Genomic DNA, 21,443 nt, shown 5'->3' on the forward strand with positions numbered 1-21,443 from the left:
AGCCATGATCCCTTATAATCAAAATGCTCAGAGATCTGAAAAACCAGAAGCTTTTTTACTCAAGATTTGTGACAAGACCTGAAGTTTTTCATAATCTTTGTTTTTCCCATTCAGTGTGAATATGCATACAATATACTGCAGAAATACTAGCGTTTGGTTATGGAGAACTACACTAGAGTCTATGGGATGTGGATTTTAATAACATAATGAAAGCACAAAGTTAAGGCTTCTAAATTGAAAACAGTCTGTAGCATGTTCTGCATAAAGATTTCTAATATGCTGTTCTAAATTCAATTTTAAGCTTCCTTAAAGTAAAACTCAGGAAGTTTTCTTTATTCTTTCTACTTAATAGTTGTTCAAGCACAGAACTTGCAGTCTCTATTTTAAACTTTGCATTTAAAAAGTACATTTTGCATTTAAAAAGTACATTTTGGAGAGGAGGGAATACAGTCCAGCCATTTGTCTTATTTAAGTGGAAGAAAGTTTTAATGCATTAAATGTGCAAAATACCCTGATGTTTCCTAGTTGTTGTATTTTAACAAAGACCGTTGGCTTCAAACCACTCAAATGCTTATGGAACCTTCAGTTTAGAAAATGCAGTGTGTTTAAAATTGTGGAAACTGGGTGATAGGTACGTGGAAGTACATTAAATCAATGCACTGTGAGTTTGAGATTTTCCATAATAAAAAGTTCAAAAGAAAACTGAGTGGTGTGGTTTGTAAGACCTTCACATTGGTGTGGGAAGTGGATGACTTTTAGTCAGCTATTTTCTGTTGGCCTGCTCTGTTCCCCAAACCCTTCTGAATAGTTACAGTCATCTCTATTCCAAGGGCCTCAAGAAACCCTGAAATGCTAGCTTCTATTTCTTTACATCTGACATTAATATTTTCCAGATACCGGTCCTAGGGAGTTCCCTGGCATTCCAGTGGTTAGGACTCTGCACTTCCACTGCAGGGGGCATGGATTTGATCCCTCATTGGAGAACTAAGATCCTGCATGCCATGCAGCACAGCCAAAAAACAAAAGCAAAAAACACAAGATACTGGTCCTAGAACCCCTTCCTGCTCCCCTTCCCCAATCCCAGCTCTCAGGACCCCTCTGGCTTCTCCAGGTAGGTGGACCATTCCTTTGCCTAGCACCACAGGTTCTTCCTGCCTTCTTTCAAAACCCAGGACCTCTTAGAAACCTGTCTTCTCAGTGGTAAGATGGGGATTATCCCCAATGAATGAGTCCAGACATGGGAAACACCTACCAGTGTCTGGTAGTTAGGTATAGTCAGTAAATTTTGGCAAGTGTTTATTATGTGTGCCAGATACTAATTGTAGGAACACAGCAACAGCTGTGACAAATTTCTTTGCTTAGGAATCACATATTAGGGCCTATGGATAATATAGTAATAAATTGGTATGTGATGTAATGTTAGAAAGTGGCTAGTGTTGAGAATAAAGCAGAGGGAATGAAGAGTGATGGGGTCTTACACAAGATGTTTTAGGGAAGGTGACTCAGAGGAAGTGACCTTACACTAGAGACAAAATTGGAGAATGGTAGAGGAATGGTTCTGCATGGCACTCTGACTGCATAGCACGTCTCCACATAGGCCACGTAGGCAAGCTCATCTAAGTATTGGCAGAACGCCCTGTGATCCTCGGAACACAGAGCACAAGAGGCTACAAGGCCGTTTCTCACTAACCTCCCTGTCTACCAAGGAGGCTGCCATGAGACGGTTTCCCCTCTTGCAAGGTTCTGAAGAGGTATGAGGCTTTCTGTTCTTTCTCTCCCCTGATTTAAGGTTATAGAACTGCTTAGCATGCACCAACTGCTTGGCACCACAGTGTCCTACCACTCATGTTGCAGTCATGCCCCTTTTTTGTTTCTGTGTTACCCTGTACAAGGGACATGAGCTGGCATCTGTGGCTCTCCTCGCTTCTGTTATCTATGTAAGTAGCAAACATCTGAATTGAATGAGGACACATTTCCTTACCAGCCAAATATCTCAGCCTTGCCTTTTCTTGGCGTCTGGAAGAGAGGAATTAGAGGCAGAAGAAAAAGCAAGCACACACAAAGGCCCTGAGGTGGGAGCTTGCTTGGTGTGTGTGAGGAACAGCAAGAAGGTCAATGCAGCTGTAACAGAGTGAGCAAGGGGGCAAGTGGCAGGAGGTGAATTCTGAGAGGTGATGGAGCCTGGCCCTGTAGGGCCGCCTTGGCCACAGGGATGACTGACTTTTTCTCTGAGAGAGATGGAGCATGGGTCTGAGCAGAGCAGGGCCGTGGGCTGCCTTGGATTGTAACAGGATCCTCTGACTACTGGGAGGACAGGCTTGGGGAAGAGAGCAAGGGCGGAAGCAGTGAGGAGGCCACCACCGTAGTCCAAGCCAGCAATGGTGGCGGCGGCAGTGGACGTGGAGAGGAGAGGTTAGATTCTGGATATGTTTTGAAGGTAGAACTGACAGAACTTGCTGAGAGATCAAACAAAGGGGATGGGATGAGAGAAAGCAATTGTTATGAATCCACACTGGAGGACGTCACACAAAGTAACTTGGGAATTGGTGTTAGTGTCGTGGTTAACAGCAAGGATTGTGAAGCCAGGTGGCCAGGGTGTAAATCAAACTCCATCGCTTACTGGCTATGCTGTCTTGGGCAGGTTACTTCATCTTTTTGCCACCATTTCCTGATCTGTGACATGTGATAATAATAGTACCAACTTCAGAGGGTTGTTGTATAAAATATTTGAAACAGTGTCTGGCACAAAGTGCTTGCTATCATTAATATTCACATAGGATGAGTAGAAGTACCAACTTCAGAGGGTTGTTGTATAAAATATTTGAAACAGTGTCTGGCACAAAGTGCTTGCTATCATTAATATTCACATAGGATGAGTAGAAGTACCAACTTCAGAGGGTTGTTGTATAAAATATTTGAAACAGTGTCTGGCACAAAGTGCTTGCTATCATTAATATTCACATAGGATGAGTAGAAGTGTTTGCATGCACAGAAGAGAGTGTTCTAGATCTCAGGAACAATTTGTACAATTTTAAATTGAGAAAGCAAGTGTAACTGGAGCATAACCAGATAAGAGTGAGAGAAACACAGGATGAAGTTGGGGAGGAGGCCTAAGAGGTCAGCTTCTCACAGCAGTTGGAAGCTGTTGTAGACTGCATGGCTGACCTACCAGTGCAGAAGATCAGAAGAGAGACAGGAGTAGAAACTGATTTGGGACTCGATATGGGGGTGGGGGTAGGGGGACATACAGAGAAGTAGAGAGGGATGGGATGCTGTTGTCAACACTGCTGGCTGGTTACCAGGGGCGTAGTGCTTTCTGGTATCCTGGATAAGAAACTTAGTCCAGTTCTACTTCCTGCCTGCTTCCAAATGCTAGCTCTAATGTTTTCTACATCTGTGGCCACGGGCAGTAAACCCATCCAAGGGTTCACTTTCCTCATCTTCAAAGGGGGGCCAAATGTTGCACCTCATTAGGGCTGTTGTGACAGTTCTGTAAGATGGGTGTTGTAAGAGCTTGGTAAATGCAGGCTGTCACCAAAACCAAGCAAGAATAGCTTAATATTTGAAAAGCAACCAGATGTAGGTCAGTGTATTAACAGAAAAAAAGTGGGACAAATCAATGGCTGTGCCCATGTAGCTCTATCACCTGAGACTGAGGTACCAAATCCAGGGTCCAGGCTTGCTCAGGCTCCAGTCTGGCCCTGAATCACCGCTGGGTAAAGGGAATTGAGATCTTAAGAGCAGAGTGACTCCAGTTCTAGTCCTGTCAAGTGATTTCTCCTCTAAATCAGTCACTGCCTGGCCTCACTGGCTTTATCCACACATTTGTTGTCTAGAGCGTCATACATCTGGCTGCTTTTTCATTCAGGTTCCAGCTTAACTTTTTTGGTCATTTTATTTTTAAAATTTTATTGAAGTGTAGTTGATTTACAGTGTTGTGACCAGCTTAAATTTATTTCTCACTCCTTCCTCCTTCCCCCACTGCTCAGCAATGCTAACCAAAAGTGAAAAGTGAAGTTGCTCAGTTGTGTCTGACTCTTTGTGACCCCATGGACTATAGCCTACCAGGCTCCTCTGTCCATGGGATTCTCCAGGCAAGTATACTGGAGTGGGTTGCCATTTCCTTCTCCAGGAGATCTTCCTGACCCAGGGATTGAACCCAGGTCTCCAGCATTTTAGGCACTTTACCGTCTGAGCCACCAGGGAAGCACTAACCAAACTACTATTTTAATGATAGTAAAAAACAGTTTGAAAAATGATCTTATTTATCACTTATCTTTCTAGCTAGAATGGCAGCTCCACGAGAGTAGAGCCCAGTTATCTGAGTTACTGCTATTTTTCCAGTGGCTGGCACCTAGTAGGGGCTTGATAATTATTTGTTGGAAAGCTGGCTATTGCAATTTGCTGGAGGCTGCTCAAGTGGTCTGTGAGACTTTTCCCAAGTGTAGGAATCTGGTTTCTGACTCAGGCATTGGGGAGTTATCACCATTAAGACTTTGGTGATTGTGAGAACTTTGGCTTCAGAGGCAAATATTTTCCCATCAGGAAATGGTCAAATTTAAATTATGATCTTGTGTCCCAACCCCTACTTGTCCAATTTAGGAAGAAACCTCAGGGATGAGATAAGAGAATAAGAAATCGGGGTCTACATGTTACACATCATCTCCATGGTCTTCCTATTTCATTCTCTGGCTTTGCTTCTCAGCACACTCTTGTCACCCCCCAGCCATCTAGGCTTTCCCTCAAATCATGCTTCTGTTAGTTCCTGAGGATGAGGCCCAACGTCAGGTTTCATCTCAGCCTGTGTAATGAGAAGCCGGCACAACCAGTGTGGTCCAGTGCTCGCCTTTGCAGTTATAAACTCTGGGGGCCAAATAGGCAGGAGGCACATGAAGAAAGGAGTCCAAAAAAGACATGGCCCCTGCTTGTTTCTGCCATTACTTAAGTTACTATTGTGATGTGGTATTACCTTCAAATGGTCTGGCTTACCTGTCTTTTCTGTCCAACTGTTTTTGTTTATTCTTTCAGCTAGGACCCTCAATTGTCACTCTGACAGTGAAATAGCCCCAGATTCTGTTAGAGTGGGTGGGACTTGTGGTCCACCCTGGACTTGAGCTTTTTTAAATGCCATGATTGTAACCAAGGTCACTCACAACCTCCAGGAGCTGCTCCTGGTGACTTGATACCCCCAGGCCCTAGATCATTCTTTCCTTACCCACTGACCTGCCTGCCATTCATGTACATAAATTCTGCCCCTTTCTCTCCAAGCTCCCAACAAACTGAAAGTGCCTTCTATCACCAGCTTGTTGTTCAAAACCCATTTTAAAAATTTATTTATTTATGGCTGCGTTGGGTCTTCGTTGCTGAACAGGCTTTCTCTAGTTGCGGCAAGTGGGGGCTACTCTCTATTTGCAGTGTGTGGGCTTCTGACTGTGGTGGCTTCTCTTGTGGAGCTCAGGCTCTAGGGCATGTGGGCTCAGCAATTGTGGCACATGGGCTTATTTGCTCCACGGCACATGGAATCTTCCCAGACCAGGGATCAAATCCATGTCCCCTGCATTGACAGGTAGATTCTTATCCACTATACCACCAGGGAAGCCTCTCAAAACCAATTTTTAATCTAGTGCATGCATGCCCAGTCACTTCAGTCGTGTCTGACTCTGCAACCCTATGGATTGTAGCCCACCAGGCTCCTCTGTCCATGGAATTTTCCAGGCAAGAATACTGGAGTGGGTTGCCATGCCCTCCTCCAGGGGATCGTCCCCACTCAGGGATTGAACTCACTCCTCCTGTGTCGCAGCCAGATTCTTTACTGCTGAGCCACCAGTGAAGCCCCTTTTTATCTAGTATTAGTGTGTAAATGTTTAAAAACAAAAATTGAAAAAATGAAGAGCAGATAAATGCAAGAGGTAATCATGGTCATTCTAATTCTTGTTATTTTTGCATCAGATTTACCTCTGGCAGATGGATCTGTTTATTGGGAAAAATTAAACAACTAACAGTAGTCAACATTTAGTGGATATAGTCTCTATTCCAGATGCTTATCTAAGCTTTACAAATATTAACTCATTTAGTCCTCTCACTAACTCTATGAGGCAGTTTTTATTTTCAGATAAGGAGACTGAGTCACAAAGAGGTTAAGCCCAAGACCACATAGTTGTCAGAGACTGTGGCAGTGGCCAGGTTGTAGTGCCTTCTGAAAAGTACTGTACTACTTCCTGGAATGACAGCAAATGTTCTCACAACAGGTGTCCTTATAAACATGTTTTACACATAAATAGCTAATTTATAACAACCTTGGCATTAGGTGATCTTATCTAATATCATGAATGAAGTTCTAAAATAATTTTTGAAATTTTAACATGAATTGTAAAAACAACAAGAACAAAACAATTCTGGCAGGGAGACAGTAGATCTCCTTTTTATCCCTGACTGTCCTGTGATTTCTTCCCACAGTGTTTCTATGGAAGCTGAATGGTGGGATGAAGGTGTGGAGTTCTGTCTAGGGAGGGTTAAGGAGAATAGGAAAGGTATTGGTTGTATCATCCTTTATGGCAAAAAAATAAAAAAGAACTGGCAATTACAGTTGTTCATCAGGGGTGTCTGTGGGGGATGGGTTCCAGGACCTGCCATGGATAATAAAATCCACAGATGCTCAAGTCCCATAATTGGTCCTCTGTATCCACAGTTATGCATCTATGGATTCAACCAAGCACAGATGACATAATACTGTAATATTTCTTGAAAAAAAAAAATCCACATATAAGTGGGCCCACACAGTTCAAACCTGTTTTGTTCAAGGGCCAACTGTAAACCCAATGCTGGCCACAAATATTGGTGTGGTGCAACAAAATGTCACCCTTGGGCTTTGGGTTTCCTCGGCTGTAAAATAGGGATAGTAAAGGGACCCACAACATTCAATTAGGATTAAGTGGATTAATACATATAAATCATCTTAAACAGTATCTAGCATGTTGTCCAATAAATGTTAGTTGTTACACGTTTGTGCAGCAAAATAGTTTATTCTTTAGCAATCATGAAACAAAATGGTGTTCAACATCCTGAAAAGACCACACATAGCTTAGTTACATGGACAAGGGAGGTTGTTAGAACACAAAGGGCAATACGTTTTTGGCTCTGTCTCATTTAACGTTTGGAGAAGGCACTGGCAACCCACTCCAGTACTCTTGCCTGGAAAATCCCATGGACGGAGGAGCCTGGTAGGCTGCAGTCCATGGGGTCGCACAGAGTCGGACACAACTGAAGTGACTTAGCAGCAGCAGCAGCATTTAAGGTTGCTTTAAAAAATACTGTTTAGATTATTGTATTATATAAATAGTGTGAAAATAACACTACTTTTATAACAAACAATAATCTGAACAACATTTTTGAGAACTGTATCAGTTAAGATCTGTTAAGCCCTTACATAGGCTTGCTCCTTGGAAGAAAAGCTATGACAAACCTAGACAGCATATTAAATAGCAGAGATATTACTTTGCATACAAAGTATGCAAAGTATGCAAAGGTCCATCTAGTCAAAGCTATGGTTTTTCCAGTAGTCATGTGTGGATGTGAGACTTGGACCATAAAGAAGACTGAGCACCAAAGAATTGATGCTTTTGAACTGTGGTGTTGCAGAAGACTCTTGAGAGTCCCTTGGACTGCAAGGAGATCAAGCCAGTCAACCCTAAAGGAAATCAACCCTGAATATTCATTGGAAGGACTGATGCTGAAGCTGAAGCTCCAATACTTTGGCCACCTGGTGCGATGAGCCAACTCATTAGAAAAGAGGCTGATGCTGGGAAAGATTGGAGGCAGGAGGAGAAGCAGACGACAGAGGACGAGATGGTTGGATGGCATCACTGACTCGATGGACATAAGCCTGAGCAAGCTCTAGGAGATAGCAAAGGACAGGGAAGCCTGAAGTGCTGCAGTCCATAGAGTCTCAAAGAGTTGGATACGACTGAGCGACTGAACGACAACAGGAAGCTACTAAACATTGTAGTCCAACTCCATACACTGTACAACCTGATCACGTTAAGATGAATACAGATGCAACTTCCTGTTGCAGTTGAAATAAGGATGATTCAGGTGGCCTCCTGGGATCCAAACCCCAAAGCCTGTAGTACATAATTATGTCTCCTATCTCTAGAGACACCCAGACCAAGCTTCCTGGGAGTATCCAAGCCCAACCCGCCACTCCATCACAGACACACAGAAAGTACTCTTCTTGCTCTGGGCATGTCTGAAGGCCCATTAGTCACCTAAGAATTGGAGAACTTTCTAGGGGGCCTCTGCATGTGTGACTATTTTTTATTCTGCACTTCTAATCTTGCTTGGTGAAGCTTGTACTGCTGAAAAGCAGCTTATGCCACTCTTTTCAAAAGAAAGTCTTTTTTAAAAGTAATATTTCTGATTTTTAGTGGGTAATTCGCATATTTGCCCCGTCCCGGTCCTCCCTGCACGTTGTTCTTGTGTACCTAAATGCCATTAGGGACTGGGGGTGAATAGACCTTAAAAGGGCGGAGCCTCCATCCTTGGGCCAAAAGTGCCTCTTCCTTAATGCGCCTGCGTGGTTTCTCCCACGCCCTGGGGAGGATTCCTATCGACTTGCTCCGCGCTCGGCGGCTCTTCCTGGCAGCAGGCGGCCATCTTACTGGAGCCTGTGAGAGAGAGAGAGAGGAGAGAAGGGTGACACTGGTTTCAGGGCCGCCCCGGGAGCCTCAAGAGCGGGAGGCAGCCCCGGAGGTGGTCCCTGATCCCGGGTCCTGCTCTTGGACCCGGGAAGGGAATGCGTGGGGTGGGAGGGGGCAAGATGGTTGGGGAGTGCCGACAAGGATTACTAGGTGGGGGAGGGGCGTTGCTATGGTGATCGGGAAGGGCGGGGTCAGATCTGAATCGCCGCTCTGAGTCACCCGGGCGCTGCCTGGGAAGGGCAGGACTGGGGTGGTGACCATGCTAACAGCCGGGTGGGATTTCGCGACATCGTGGACTGGAGGGACTTTGTGTCTATGGCAACGATCGCCTGGCGGAAGGGGCAGAACTAGATCTCTTCACTTGAGACGCTGACATTCCAGGCCCTTGTCCTGCAGGCTCCCGCGGGCGGACACGCCGGAAGAGGAGGCCAGGGAATGGCCGCGGTGTGGCAGCAGGTCTTAGCAGTAGACGCGAGGTGAGGGGTGGGGTCGGAGTTCGTGGGAGCGGAAGTTATTGTGGTGCATGCGCAGTGGCAATAAATGAGGCTGGGCAGAGGACTTCCCTTTTGCGGCTGAGTGGGCTTGCCGGAGGTGAGCATGTGCAGTAGTAGCGTGCGGGGCTTGAGAGAATGACTGGCCAGAGAGGGTCGTTAAAGAGCATGCTAGGAGAATGCAGTCACATGTGGGCATGCGCAAAGCGTCTGGTATTAGAACCTTGGGAGGGGGTGCTAGAGCCCAGGCTAGTGACATCCTGTTCCCACTTTTGCCTCCAGACTTCTTTTACCACCACCATTTCCCCAGTCTGACCCAATTGCCATCCCATACTGACCCCCACCATTCCCCACACTAACTTCCACACCATGTCAGATTGGCCCCTACCATTGTCTACATTGACTCGGTCACCCCATACCACTTCCAGCAAAATTGCAGACTGCCTCCATTGTACCCACACGGACCTTCTTGCCATGCCCATTACTTTTGTGGACTCACCCTCATTACAGCACGAGAGAGACCCCCATCACCACTTCTGACCACTTGCCATCCTTACACACACCTCATTCTCCTTCCCTATCCCTTGAGTTGATTGACTCCCTCTGTCCTGTGCCTGCTGCCCGCCTTGCCTCCTGCCATCGCAGGTACAACGCGTACCGCACACCAACGTTTCCACAGTTTCGGACGCAATATATCCGACGGCGCAGCCAGCTACTGCGAGAGAATGCCAAAGCTGGGCACCCTCCAGCATTGCGTCGGCAGTACCTGAGGCTGCGTGGGCAGCTGCTGGGCCAGCGTTACGGGCCCCTCTCTGAGCCAGGCAGTGCTCGTGCCTATAGCAACAGCATCGTCCGCAGCAGCCGCACTACCCTTGACCGCATGGAGGTGAGCTCCTCCCCATGCACCTGCTGTGTTTACTACCTGCCTCCATATTTATTCATTCAACAGACTTGTCAAGCACCTGCTATGTGCCAGGCACTGTTTTAGGCTCTTAGGATGAACAGAAGGCAAAAAGAGATAATGTATGACATAAATCAACAAATACAAATAAGGTAAATAGGTTGATTAACAGGCAATAAATGAAATAAATAGGTCAATAAACGTAGCAAACCAGATAAACAAATGAATAACTACCATGGCTTGTAGTGAGGAGTGCTAACATGGAAAAATAAAGCGGACTTGGGGAATGAAACGGGACTGGTGTGGGGGACAGAAAAAAACTGTTTCTAATGGAGATGATCAGGGAAGGCCTTTCTGAGGAGGTGACAATTGAGCTGAGACTTGAATGAGGCAAGAGACTAAATCAAGTGGTTTTCTGGTGGAAAAGTGTTCATTCTTTGTTCAAAGAACATTTGTTGAATATCTTCTGAGCGGGGCAAGAGCAAGGGAACTAATGCAGAGGCCACCACAGTAGTGCCAGCAGTGGTGGCTGTGGAAGGGGTGAGAAGGAATCTGGTTCTGGCATATGGGGTCTTAGTTCTCCAACCAGGGATTGAACCCATGCCCTCGCAGTGGAAGTGTGGTCTTAACCACTGGACCGCCAAGAAGTTCCCATGGTTCTGGATATATTTTGAAGACTCTAGACCTTATAGGTTCTTGAGGGCTGTTTGCAAGGTGTGCCCATTCTGACCCTCTGTTGCCAGGACTTCGAAGATGATCCTCGGGCCCTGGGGGCCCGTGGGCACCGCCGCTCCGTCAGCCGAGGCTCCTACCAACTGCAAGCACAGATGAACCGTGCTGTCTACGAGGACAGGTATGCACCAGGGGCACCTGAAAGAAGAGGTTTGTGAGGAGGGGAGGGGCCCCAGGACAACAAAAGGCCACCCGCTAGTACCTCCCTTCTCTTACCCCTCACTCCTATTGGGGCCTAGGCCCCCAGGCAGCGTGGTGCCCACCTCGGCGGCAGAAGCAAGTCGAGCCATGGCTGGGGACACATCGCTGAGCGAGAACTATGCCTTTGCGGGCATGTACCATGTTTTCGACCAGCACGTGGATGAGGCAGGTGAGCCAGTGGATGGCGGGTCCCATCACCATGCATTTGCCCAAACTGACAGCAACCCAGTGCCTCCTTTTCTGGAATGCAGAGTCTTGGGCCCATCTCTGATGGGGCAGTTCCCATACATGAAACTTTTCGCAAACCTAAAAGCAAAGTGATCTTCAAAGCCTTGGTTACTTTATCTACCATAAAAGGACTGAACAGCTTAAAAGAGCACTTGGCTTCTGGGGTTGTGAGTCACTTGATGGAGCTTAAAGTCTCTGCTGCAGAGAAATCCTCTTGCAAAGGGCAGAGTGGGTTTTGCAAACTGCCAAGACCTTGGTAATTAGAAAGTGCTAACTGAGATGTGGAAGCCATTTCACACTACAGAAGTCATTTACAGTCCATAAGGTACCAGCCAAGATTTAGGGAGTTTTTGGCAGAGGGCCTTCCGGGTTCCAACTCTCTTTCTCAGCCAAGGAAAGCCCTTTTCTGAGGCCACTGTGCCTGGTGCAGTGGTTCCTGGCCCCCAGCTCAGAGGTCAGAAGCTTCCATAAATGAAAGCACTCGTTGAGCATGCTGACTCTCCCAAATGGCTCCTTGGCCTTGCAGTCCCCAGGGTGCGCTTCGCCAATGATGACCGGCATCGCCTGGCCTGTTGCTCACTTGATGGCAGCATCTCACTGTGCCAGCTGGTACCTGCCCCTCCCACTGTGCTCCGAGTGCTGCGGGGCCACACCCGCGGGGTCTCCGACTTTGCCTGGTCTCTCTCCAATGACATCCTTGTGTCCACCTCCCTTGATGCCACCATGCGCATCTGGGCCTCTGAGGATGGCCGCTGCATCCGGGAGATCCCTGACCCTGACGGCGCCGAACTGCTCTGCTGCACCTTCCAGCCGGTCAACAACAACCTTACCGTGGTCAGGCTCCAGGGCGCCCCCTCGCCAAGGGAGGGATGCCAAGCCGGGAGGGCGTATCTCAGGGAATGGGGATAAGGAGTCCCCTCTAGTCCATCACCTCCACCCTCCTTTGGCCAGATTCAGAGGGAAACAAGGCAGGACTGTGGTCTCAGTTCTTGGACTGGGGTGGGCTCACTGTGGGGATGGGGCAGTCTGTGGCTAGGGTCATGGCCCCATCAGCAGTAGTCCTGCCATTTGCCAACTGCGGGGGTTGCTGGCTGGGGAGCAGGGTTACTGGTTGGAAACCTTGTCTCAGTGGCAGCTCTTTGGTGGTCTGACCTGGATGGAGAGTCAGAGGGCAGGGGAAGGAAATGAAAAGTCTGGCCCAGCCCTGAGCAGGGAGTAGGGGGAGTTGGCCCCATGAGCCTGTGCTCTGGGTTCCTTTCAGCTGCAGCAGCAGCTGCTGTCCTAGAATAGTCGAAGACTCCAAGAAGGACCAGGCAGTTCCCTTTAGTTCTGGGAGCAGCTGTCCGTTCTGGTCAAATTGCAAGAGGGACCAGCTGGGGAGGATTACCAGCCTGGGTCACCTTGCAGCCTACCAACCCACCCTCCTATAATAAGAGGGCACAGGGATCAGCCAATCCCATCAACTGCAGCCTCAAGGAAGGACTAGCTGGGAGCAGGGTGATGGTGCATGGGTCTTACCCACAGGTGGGGAATGCCAAGCACAATGTGCACGTCATGAACATCTCCACGGGCAAGAAAGTGAAGGGTGGTTCCAGCAAGCTGACGGGCCGCGTCCTTGCTCTGTCCTTTGATGCCCCTGGCCGGCTGCTCTGGGCGGGTGATGACCGCGGCAGTGTTTTCTCCTTCCTCTTTGACATGGCCACAGGTAGGCAGGCACCCGCGCTTTTCCTGGTGGCTCAGTGGAAAAGAATCCGCCTGCAGTGCAGGAGCTGCAGGAGACGCAGGTTCCATACTTGGGTTGGGAAAATCCCCTGGAGGAGGGCATGGCAACCCACTCTAGTATTCTTGCCTGGAGAATCCCATGGACAGAGGAGCCTGGCAGGATCAGCCCATAGGGTCGCAAAGAGTTGGACACAGCTGAAGCAACTTAGCACGCACAGGCAGGCCCCTGGCCTGCATCCGGGTGCTTGTACTCCCACCCTCCCCGTGCACAGCCCTAGCCCTCACCTCTGCCTCCTCTCTCTCTGCTGCCACAGGGAAGCTGACCAAAGCCAAGCGACTGGTGGTACACGAGGGCAGCCCCGTGACCAGCATCTCTGCCCGCTCCTGGGTCAGCCGTGAGGCCCGGGACCCCTCACTACTCATCAACGCTTGCCTCAACAAGCTGCTGCTCTACAGGTGAGTCTCCTTTCTGTGCCACCTGGAGGTGGGGGGCCTGTTCCCTCTGTCAGACTGGCATGAGAGCCTTCTCTTCCCAGCAGACTGAGCCATGGAGGGTGGAAATTAACTTCCTTGAAGGTGGAGGTCTGGTCTCCTAAAATGATAACAGCAACGTCAATAGGAGCAGTAATGCAAAAGGAGAAGTAAGAGTAATAGCAGTAGTTAGCATGTTCATAGCAATTAGTGGGGCTAGGCCGTGTTCAAAGCACCTTATACATATCACCTCATTTAATCCTCACAAAAACCCTATGAGGTGGGTGCTATTTTCACGTCTATTTTATAGATGAGCAAACTGAGCCGTAAAATGTTTTAGAGCCCCCTTAGAGCTTCCCAGGTGACGCTAGTGGTAAAGAACCCACCTGCTAGTACAGGAGATGTAAGAAACATTGGTTCGATCCCTGGGTTGGGAAGACCCCCCTGGAGGAGGGCCTGGCAACCCACTCCAGTATTCCTTCATGGAGAATCCTACAGACAGAGGAGCCTGGCAGGCTACCGTTCATGGGGTCGCAAAGAGTTGGACACGACTGAAGTGACTTAGCATGCCTTTAGAGCTGTGGCCTGCTTTCTTTCCTTCCTTTTTTTTTTTTTTCTTTTTGAAGCAGGGAGTTTTACTATCTCCACACAATTATGTCACCTAAATGCAGTTCTCAGCCTGGGCTGCATGCCAGAAAGCTTTCCTTACCAAACTGCCATGGAAATGCCCCAGACTTCCTGGAGTAGCTCAGGTTCATTCCTTTGAATGGCCATGCAGTGTTCCACAGTGCAGGGGTCCTGTAGTTTGGTCAGCCATTTCCTCTCTTTGTGCATGTCCTAATTCCAGGATCTCTTAGGGATCCTTAGAGAAAGGAACTAGTGAATTAAACAGCAGAGGTTCCCCACATATATCAACAGATACAGCTTCCAAACGGCCACTATTGCACTCTAGCCTATGCTTTATACGTTTATGCAGTGGTCTCAAAACTGGATTTCATGAACCTTGAAAGGAGCTTGGGTGTGGGGGTGGGGACACAGGCTAGCCCATCATTTGTTTCCCCCGGAGCTGATGCTGCCCCCTGACCCACTCTTCTCCTCCTCTCAGGGTGGTGGACAATGAGGGGACCCTGCAGCTGAAGAGAAGCTTCCCCATTGAGCAGAGCTCACACCCTGTGCGCAGCATCTTCTGCCCTCTCATGTCCTTCCGCCAGGGGGCCTGTGTGGGTGAGTCCCATGGGGTTGGGGTTTTGGGGTGGCCAGGGAGGAGCGGGGACCAGGGGTGGTGCTGTTCTGGCTCAAATATCAGGATACCCTAATGCCCTGACTTCCTGGGCTTCAAAAACTCCCAGCAACCTCACACTTTGAACACAGACCCCCGAACAGCCCAGAAACCTCATAGCCTGAGACACAGACCCCTCCTCATCCCCACCAACAAAGAACGCAGAGACCTCACACTCTGGACACAGAACCAACACAGTTAGGTGACCTCCCATCTAGGGCTGGTACACCCCAGGGCCCCCATCCCTGGGACCTCACACCTTGGACATAAATCTGTCAACACCTCAGACACCTCAGAGACTCCACACACAGGGCACCCCACTGCCTCCTGCGACACCTCCTGATGGTCTCTCCTCTCATCTGGGCAGTGACTGGCAGTGAGGACATGTGCGTGCATTTCTTTGACGTGGAGCGGGCAGCCAAGGCCGCCGTCAACAAGCTGCAGGGCCACAGTGCGCCTGTGCTGGATGTCAGCTTTAACTGTGATGAGAGCCTGCTGGCTTCGAGCGACGCTAGTGGCATGGTTATCGTCTGGAGGCGGGAGCAGAAGTAGGAGACTTCCAGCCTTGCTACTGTTCACCTTCCCACCCACCTCCTGCCCCAGTCTTGTATTTGTAAATAAAGTTCCTGTGGTTGTGCCGATGGTTGGCTTCCAGTTCTGCAGGGGGCGAGATGGGGGATAGGGCAGCTTTAGGACCCAAGATAGGATGAGGTTCACCTCCTCATTCATGCCTTCGTACATTGATTCATTCATTCATTCGACAACCATTTATGAACATCTCCCATGTCAAAGGCACTACTTCACGTGTTTTACACAGTGATGCATTGGACAGACATTATCGAGCACCTGCTGTATGCCAGTAACTGTTCTAGGCACTGAGGGTACAGCTGTGACCTAAACTGACAAAAATCGCTGCCCTTGTGAGGCTTACGTGCTAGTGGAGTCAGGTAGATAATAGACAAAAATATACAATGGGTCAGCTAAAGTTGAGTGTTGTGAGGAGAAAGGATAGGGGATAGAGTTGCAAGAGGGTGGGGAGGATTAGGCTCTTTTTGGTATCGTGATCACAGATGTTCCTGACCATGTAAAACTTATTTTTTATGTATTTTGTAAAATAATTTTATTTATTTTTGGCTGTGCTGGGTCTTCGTTGCTGTGTGGGCTTTTCTCTAGTTGCAGCGAGCAGACTTCTCATTGAGGTGGTTTCTCTTGTGGCACAGGCTTCAGTATTTGTAGCACATGGGCTCAGTCGTTGTGGCTCCTGGGCTGTAGAGCACTGGAGCAATAGTTGTGGCCCATGGGCTTAGTTGCTCTGTGGCATGTGGGATCTTCCTGGACCAGGGATCGAACCAGTGTCTCCTGCATTGGCAGGCAGATTCTTGACCCCTGAGCCACCAGGGAAACCTTTATTTTTTTAGATTTTATATTATATTGGAGTATGGTTGATGTACAATGTTGTGTTAGTTTCAGGTGTACAGCAGAGTGATTCAATTATATATATATATACATGTATCTATTCTTTTTCAGATTCTTTTTCCATAAGGTTGTGACAAAATGTTGAGCAAAGTTCCCTGTGCTGTACAGGAGGTCTTTGTTGGTTATCTGTTTTGTGTATAGTAGTATATGTATGTTAATTCCAAACTCCTAATTTATTAATATTCCTTCTTCCCACCTTTTCTTTTGGTAACCATAAGTTTGTTTTCCAAGCCTGAGTCTGTTTCTATTTTGTAAATAAATTCATTTTTTTTTAGATCCTGCAAATAAGAGATATCATATGATGTTTATCTTTCTCTGTCTGACTTCACTTAGCGTGATAATCTCTAGCTCCATCCGTGTTGCTGTAGATGGCATTATTTCATTCTTTTTTATGGTTGAGTAATATTCCATCGTATATGTGTATCACATCTTTTTTGAAAAGATTTCTTTTCTTTTTTGGCTATGGGGGTCTTCCTTGCTGCAGGCTGGCTTTCTTTAGTTGGAGTGAGTGGGGGTTACTCTTTGTTGTGGTGTGCAGGCTTCTCATTGTGGTGGCTTCTGTCTTGTTGCAGAGCATGGGCTCTAAGTACCTGAGCTTCTGTCATTGCAGCGTGTGAGCTCAGTAATTGCAGCTCATGGGCTCTAGAGTGTGGACTTGGTAGTTGTGGCATAAGGGCTCAGTTGCTCTGTGGCATGTGGGATCTTCCCCGAGCAGGGATTGAACTGGTGTCTCTGCATTGCAGGGTGAACTGTTAACCACTGGACCACCAGGGAAACTCTGTGTATCACATCTTTATCCATTCCTCTGTTGATGGACATTTATATTGCTTCCATGTCTTGGCTATTGTAAATAGTGCTACAATGAACACTGCTGTGCATGTATCTCTTCAAATTATGTTTTTCTTGGGACATGTGCCCAGGAGTGGGATTGCTGGACCATATGGTAGCTCTATTTTTAGTTTTTTAAGGAACCTCCTTACTGTTCTCCATAGTGGTTGTACCAAATTACATTCCCACCAACAGTGTAGGGAGCTTTCCCTTTTTTGCCACATCCTCTCCACCATTTATTGTTTGTAGAATTTTGATAATAGCCATTCTGACCAGTGAGGTGATATCTCATTGTAGTTTTGATTTGCATTTCACTAATAATTAGTGATGATCAGCATCTTTTCTTGTGCTTTTTTGGCCATCTATATCTTTTTTGGGGAAATGTCTATTTAGATATTTGTTGGGGTCCTTTAATGGACCAGAACCTGGTGGTCTGGAGTCAATGATAAGAAAGTGAAAGAGAGAGCTGGAGGGAGGGGGGGAGAGAGAGAGAGAGAGAGAGAGAGAGAGAGAGAGAGACAGACAGACACGGGAACCCAAGCTCTGATGGAGCAAAGGTATTTTATTAGCAGAAATGCAGGCTTATATATCTTCAGTAAGATGATTACTCAGCTATTACACAGGATGAAATTTTATGAATATCCACAATATGGATAGTCTAATACATACAAGGTCGCTGACACTGAAAAGAGTCACTGAAGGGAGTTACTGAAAGGAATCCAAGCAGATAGCGTTTCTCATGATCTCAGTCCTGAGAGCTGCATGCAGCTCTACTCATTCCCTGAATAGGAACTGATAAGGAACAGAGAATTTATGAGAAACCACGTAGGAATCCTCCTGTTAAACATTCCCTGACAGATCTGCTCATTTTTGCCTGTTTGTTTTTTGTTTGGCTGCACCACGCAGTATGCTAGATCTTAGCTCTCTAACCAGGGGTTGAACCCATGCTCCCTGCAAGATAAGTGTGGAACCACTGGACCCCCAGGGAAATCCCAAGGGTTGTTTGTTTTTTTGATATTGAGCCACATGAACTGTTTGTATATTTTGGAGATGAATCCCTTGTTGATTGCATCATTTGCAAATATTTTCTCCCATTCTGTGGGAGAAAATTGTCTTTTTTGTTTTGTTTATGGTTTCCTTTGCTGTGCAAAAAGCCTTTAAGTTTAATTAGGTCCCATTTGTTTATTTTCATTACTCTAGGAGATGAATCCAAAAAGATATTTCTGCAATTCACGTCAAAGAGTGTTTTGCCTATGTTTTCCTTTAAGAGTTTTATAGTATCTGGTCTTACATTTAGGTTTATAATCCATTTTTAATTTATTTTTGTATATGGTTTCAGAGGATGTTCTAATTTCATTCTTTTACATGTAGCTGGCCAGTTTTCCCAGCAGCACTTATTGAAGAGACTGTCTTTCCTCCATTGTATATTCTTGCCTCCTTTGTCATGGATTAATTGACCATAGGCATGTAAGTTTATTTCTGGACTTTCTATCCTTTTCCATTGATCTATATTTCTGTTTTTTTGTGCCAGTACCATAATGTTTTGATTACTGTAGCATAGTTTGAAGTCAGGAGCCTAATTCAACTCCATTTTTCTTTCTTAAGATTGCTTTGGCTATCTGGGGGTCTCTGTGTGTGCTCAGTTGCTTCAGTCGTGTCCAACTCTTTGCAACCCTATGGACTGTAGCCCTCCAGGCTCTTCTGTCCATGGGATTCTCCAGGCAAGAATACTGGAGTTGGTTGCCATGCCTTCCTCCAGGAGATCTTACCGACCAAGGAATTGAACCCTCATCTCCTGCGTCTCCTGCACTGCAGGTAGATTCTTTACCCATTGAGTCACCTGGGAAGCCTGGAGTCTCTGACAGTGTGAAATTTATACAAATACCTGAATGAAGTGAGATAGCCACTGTGTGTGAGGGAGAATAATATTATAGGTTTAGAAAAGGCAGTGCAAATGCACCAAGGCTGGAGTGTGCCAGAAGGACCATCATAGAGGCCAGTATAGCTGGATCAAGGTTTGGTAGGAGATTAGGTTGGACAGGTCCAATGCTGGAGGGCTTTAGGAGCCACTGTGAGGACTTGAACTTTTTTTTTTCTGAGTGAGGGGTGAGTTCCAAGAAGATTTTGAGCACAGTAGAGGAATGATCTGACTTCATTATGAGAGGATCCCTCTGGGCACTGTGAAGAAAACAGACTGAGGCAGGGGAGCAGGAGCAGGGGGCCAGTCAGGAGACCCTGCATTAGTTGAGGGAAGCAGTGATAGGGTGGTGGCAGCAGAGGGCCTAAGGGAGGGAATGTTGGCTTCTACCACGGAGCTTTCATCCTATTAGTCTGCAGGACTCTGCCTGCTCCTCAGAGGGGCTGAGGTTCCTAGGCTCCCCCAACCTTTGGGGCAGCCACTCTGTGAGCCCCACACCTGTTGGTGCATTGGTTGTTTTCTGCAAGTAGGGAGCAGAGGTGTTGAGAACGCCAAGGCAGTGCACAGCAACCATGGACCCCAAGGCTGAGGTGATGGTTCCTGTTGTGGGAGGAGGGGGATGAGGAATCTCTCTCCACCTCAGAGAAACCCCAGGCCACCCCCACCTCCTCCAAAGCCCACCCAGGGCCCAAATTCAGGGCCTGGAATAGCTCAGAGACCACAGAGTAATGTTCAGTATTTGAGAGGAGCCCTGAGTGTATTCTTGCCTTGAAAATTCCATGGACAGAGGAGTTTGGCAGGCAGGCTACAGTCACAAAGAGTTGGACATGACTGAGCTACTGAGCACTGAATGAGGAGAGAAACTTTGGGGTATAGGCAGGGAGACAGATAACCCAAATCCCTTATCAATGACCTGAGTCACCCAGAAAATGTCAAAGTTCCATAATATCAAGGAGGCTCTTGCTCCAGTTGCTCTCTTCCCTCTACCTTCATAGGCTGCTGGCTCCAGATGCATCAATGGGAAGTGTAGCTACCACCTTGAGACCTCAGACTCAGTCCACAGAGTCACAGAGACCCCAGCCTGGCCCAACATAGTTGAGCTGCTGAACTAACACCAGCAGTCCTGTTGATGGAGGAAAGTAACCTCTTGTTCATCCAAGCCACTTACCGGACAGTGTGGTTACTTGCAGCCAGAAGCATTTGTACCTGGTAGTTTCATCTGACAGACCTTAAGGTAAATGGTGATGAGATAGTGGTGATAGTCCAGAGAGCTGGACTGTTCACAGAATCAGTCATTTGCTAGAAGAATTCTCAGTCTCACATATAGTTGTATGCACAGCTTTGATTTTTACAGCAAAAAGATACAGCGCACAATCAGCAAAGGGAAATGGCACACAGGGGTCAAGTCCAGAGGAGACGAGGCACAAGCCCAAGGTGTCTTTCAGCAAAGCCTCACAGGACGGCCTTAATTCCCTCAGGTGTGATAGCACATTTGAAACATTATCAACCAGGGAAGTATCCATGGTTTCTACTGGGGGCTGGTCACATAGGTACCCTCTTGCCTAGCACATACCCAACTTCCAGACTCCCTGAAAGAATGCAGCTATTTAGCATAAACCGCAGTGCTTGGGTGAACAGTTCAGGCACATCAAGTCACTCTTATCAGTTAAGAGAGTGGTGGAAATTTCCCGGAAGTTTCCAGATTCCAGCCAAGGACCCTCACTGAAGCAGGCCTTTCCAGGCCTGCTGCTAGCTCTTTCCTGCATAGTATGGAGCACCAAAAAGATGCTCAGATTCAACTAAGATTAGTCAACCTCAACATCATTTGGGGGAACCTCATTTTCCGCTAACACCTTCCTTTCTTCACATTTTTCATGTTCTTTATTGCATCTGGATTCAAGATGACTGATCATGGATGTTGTTATACATGACTTGGGGGATTTTCTCCTTGTGAAATTCTGAAGTAACAGAGTTGACATTCTGTTTTAAATTGATCTTCATGATTTTCTTGACTTACAATCTAAGGAGAAATTAAAGAACAAATAATAAAAAATAAACTTAGTCAAACCTGGGCCTCTGTTAACTTGTCCATCATCACTGTGCCTCTGATTTGACATCAGATCTGGAACTCTTAACCACGCCACCATCAGTACCCCTCTGGTCTTATTTGGAAATGAAATTCTGCCGACTGTTCTTTGGTCCAAACTTGAATGTAGCCCTCTAGTTAATATCCCACCATCCCTTGCTTTCTGCTCTGACTGGGCCTTTTTGAACTCTAGAATCATCAAGGCATTTCTGGTATGACCTCAAATTCAGACTCTGCTGGCTCTCATGGCATCAAGACCATCTTTGATACCACATGAGAATTTCTTAACTAATCCAACATGATAGGCTTCACATTCAACCAAAATCCAGAGCTTTTGTTAGTTATTCTACTGCTGCCCTGACCTCTATAAACTATTCGACCATCATCAGCCTTCTGGTCTGACTGTGAGTAGAG

At 47.1% G+C, this 21,443-nt stretch overlaps 1 protein-coding gene and 1 long non-coding RNA gene across 6 annotated transcripts in view; one reads left to right on the forward strand and one right to left on the reverse strand.

Annotated features, from left to right (window-relative positions):
* LOC129640354 (uncharacterized) overlaps positions 1 to 13,390 on the reverse strand; it is a 36,404-nt gene extending 23,014 nt beyond the window's left edge. The window contains exons 1-3 of one of the 2 annotated variants that reach the window (XR_008708758.1): positions 13,257 to 13,390; positions 12,768 to 13,018; positions 8,514 to 8,663 (exon numbers count right to left, since the gene is read on the reverse strand). This is a non-coding gene — a long non-coding RNA (uncharacterized LOC129640354). Of the gene's footprint in view, positions 1 to 8,513; positions 8,664 to 12,149; positions 12,402 to 12,767; positions 13,019 to 13,256 lie in introns of those variants that run through there. The other variant, XR_008708757.1, reaches the window with a different exon arrangement.
* Positions 8,548 to 15,362, forward strand: WDR13 (WD repeat domain 13). Of its 4 annotated transcripts, none has more exons than XM_055565626.1 (10): positions 8,548 to 8,665; positions 9,093 to 9,172; positions 9,867 to 10,073; positions 10,832 to 10,941; positions 11,060 to 11,190; positions 11,776 to 12,083; positions 12,774 to 12,954; positions 13,286 to 13,427; positions 14,548 to 14,666; positions 15,089 to 15,362. In XM_055565626.1, exons 1-10 carry the CDS (start codon positions 8,563 to 8,565, stop codon positions 15,271 to 15,273), a joined length of 1,566 nt encoding a protein of 521 aa, XP_055421601.1. In that variant the 5' UTR covers positions 8,548 to 8,562; the 3' UTR covers positions 15,274 to 15,362. The 4 variants fall into 4 exon arrangements, with proteins under 4 accessions (XP_055421601.1, XP_055421602.1, XP_055421603.1 ...); XM_055565628.1 differs by lacking the exon at positions 8,548 to 8,665 and adding an exon at positions 8,687 to 8,748; XM_055565625.1 differs by lacking the exon at positions 8,548 to 8,665 and adding an exon at positions 8,697 to 8,748 and having other exon boundaries at positions 9,833 to 10,073.
* Positions 15,363 to 21,443: the final 6,081 nt, after the last annotated feature.

Source organism: Bubalus kerabau, chromosome X (assembly GCF_029407905.1).
Source record: "Bubalus kerabau isolate K-KA32 ecotype Philippines breed swamp buffalo chromosome X, PCC_UOA_SB_1v2, whole genome shotgun sequence".
In the NCBI taxonomy this organism is placed as follows: domain Eukaryota; kingdom Metazoa; phylum Chordata; class Mammalia; order Artiodactyla; family Bovidae; genus Bubalus; species Bubalus kerabau.

Excerpts from the sequence above, each read along its gene's own strand:
- WDR13 (XM_055565626.1), top strand. The coding sequence starts at position 8,563 with ATGCGCCTGCGTGGTTTCTCCCACGCCCTGGGGAGGATTCCTATCGAC. Across the intron at positions 12,084-12,773 it reads TCAACAACAACCTTACCGTG|GTGGGGAATGCCAAGCACAA; the intron begins GTCAGGCTCCAG and ends TCTTACCCACAG. Across the intron at positions 12,955-13,285 it reads CCTCTTTGACATGGCCACAG|GGAAGCTGACCAAAGCCAAG; the intron begins GTAGGCAGGCAC and ends CTGCTGCCACAG.